Source organism: Mesitornis unicolor, unplaced genomic scaffold (genome assembly GCF_000695765.1).
Source record: "Mesitornis unicolor isolate BGI_N332 unplaced genomic scaffold, ASM69576v1 scaffold16930, whole genome shotgun sequence".
Taxonomy (NCBI): domain Eukaryota; kingdom Metazoa; phylum Chordata; class Aves; order Mesitornithiformes; family Mesitornithidae; genus Mesitornis; species Mesitornis unicolor.
In genome coordinates, this window is record NW_010156451.1 from 1,583 (window position 1) to 3,197 (window position 1,615).

Consider the following 1,615-nt stretch of genomic DNA (forward strand, 5'->3'; position numbering starts at 1 on the left):
TTTTGGGACATGAAGGGATTGCCATTTCGAATGTCTTAATACAGATGTCACGAAAGTTAAAGCTGAGGGTAGCTTTAAGATCCGGATTGCGTGCTGAGCATGAGCCGTGTAAATCAATCCTTTCATCCACCCACAACATTTACTCCTCTATCCCGTTACCTGACTAATAGTGGCAACTACTGGTGTATTGGCACAAGGGAGGGCTGGGTAAGGGGTTTTTTTTAGGTTAATGGGCTGTGAGAGCTGGAGGTTTCACCGTTTGCACCGCGTGCCTCGGGCTGGTACAGCCAGTGGCGCGTGTGAGCCATGTCCTGGACGCACTGGTTCTCCCGAAGAAGCTGCTCCTGCTGGTCTCTCAGTTGAAGTTCGGTTTCCTTCAGGATTTTCGAGTATTGGACGAGGCTGTGCAATTCCCTGCGCAGATGCCAATTCTCCGCCTTCACTTGCTTGATGTACTGGATTAGAGATTGTACTGCTGCTGCTTCTGCCGTCTTGGTGAGAACCTGGGTCTTCTGCTGAAATTCCGTCTCGCAGTCAGCCTTGGCCCGCAGAAACTTCCTCTCGACTTCGTGCACCTGGTCCGCGTGCTGCACCTTTGTGGCCAGCAATTCCTTCTCCAGGGCTTTAACCTTCTTCTTCTGTTCCAGCTCATCTTTGACAGACTGCAAGTCTTCAACCTCCTTGCTTATAAGGTCGCACTTGGTCTCCAAGCTCGTCAGCTTGTCCCTTAGCTCCTTCTCTTTTTCCGTGTACCGGGAGATGGTCTTCTCTTGCTCCTTCCGGACTTGAGACAGATTCATGTGATACTGGTCATTTAGAGTTATTATCAGATTCTCACACTTCCAACTGTGATTTGTTATGTAGGAGAGGTAAAAATTGCTGTCTTCCTGATTCTGTTGGGCTTCCTTTTCTAGGAGCCTATTTTCCTGCAGATAATGCTCCAGCATTCTCGTGTAGGTGTTCATATGTTCAGTGAGAATCTTGTATTCGTTCTGCAAGTACAATTTCCTCTCTTGGGCAAGCATTTCCATGTTGCTTATTCCTTTGGATTTGTCTCCATTCTTGGTTCTGGCTCCTTGCTTATCTTTCCCCGTGCTCGTGATGTCTCTTTTCGTCTGCTTGGTCTTGGGTGCCATGTTCCACACCGGGGGTATCAAACTCTGGCAAACTGCGACAGAATAAAAAACATCACAAATTCTAAGTTATCATTTTTTGCCACCTGAGTGACCGTTGCGTTTTTCCTCAGTCGTGCCCTCTTATGTTCTTAAGCTTTCAGCCGCTTATCCTGGCAGCTAAAATGTTTGACCTAAAATATTTCATGCCTGGCCTAGGTCTTGAGTCAAAGGACATGTGCACATCTGTGCAATATTCTGTGATTCTGGGTATTTGAATGTTTACTTTCCTAGTTAACTGGGAAGACGTAGTTCTGCTAATCTAAAAAAGACACATTTTAATATTTATTTTTTCGTATTTTTTTTCATTAATACTAATAATTCTAATTTTCTAGAATGTTTTGTCATCTCTGGAGTATGAAATGAAATTCCACTGGCAAATTCTTACGGCTGTACCTTGTGTGCTGTCTGTCTGCAGGCAATAGGTCTTGGCAACAAAACTT

The 1,615-nt window shown here is 45.1% G+C and overlaps 1 protein-coding gene across 1 annotated transcript; it reads right to left on the bottom strand.

Moving 5' to 3' along the window:
- Positions 1-221: 221 nt before the first annotated feature.
- Positions 222-1,136, bottom strand: CCDC166 (coiled-coil domain containing 166). Its single transcript, XM_010192790.1, has one exon. The coding sequence runs from the start codon at positions 1,134-1,136 to the stop codon at positions 222-224; it is 915 nt and encodes a 304-aa protein (XP_010191092.1).
- Between the last annotated feature and the right edge of the window lie 479 nt (positions 1,137-1,615).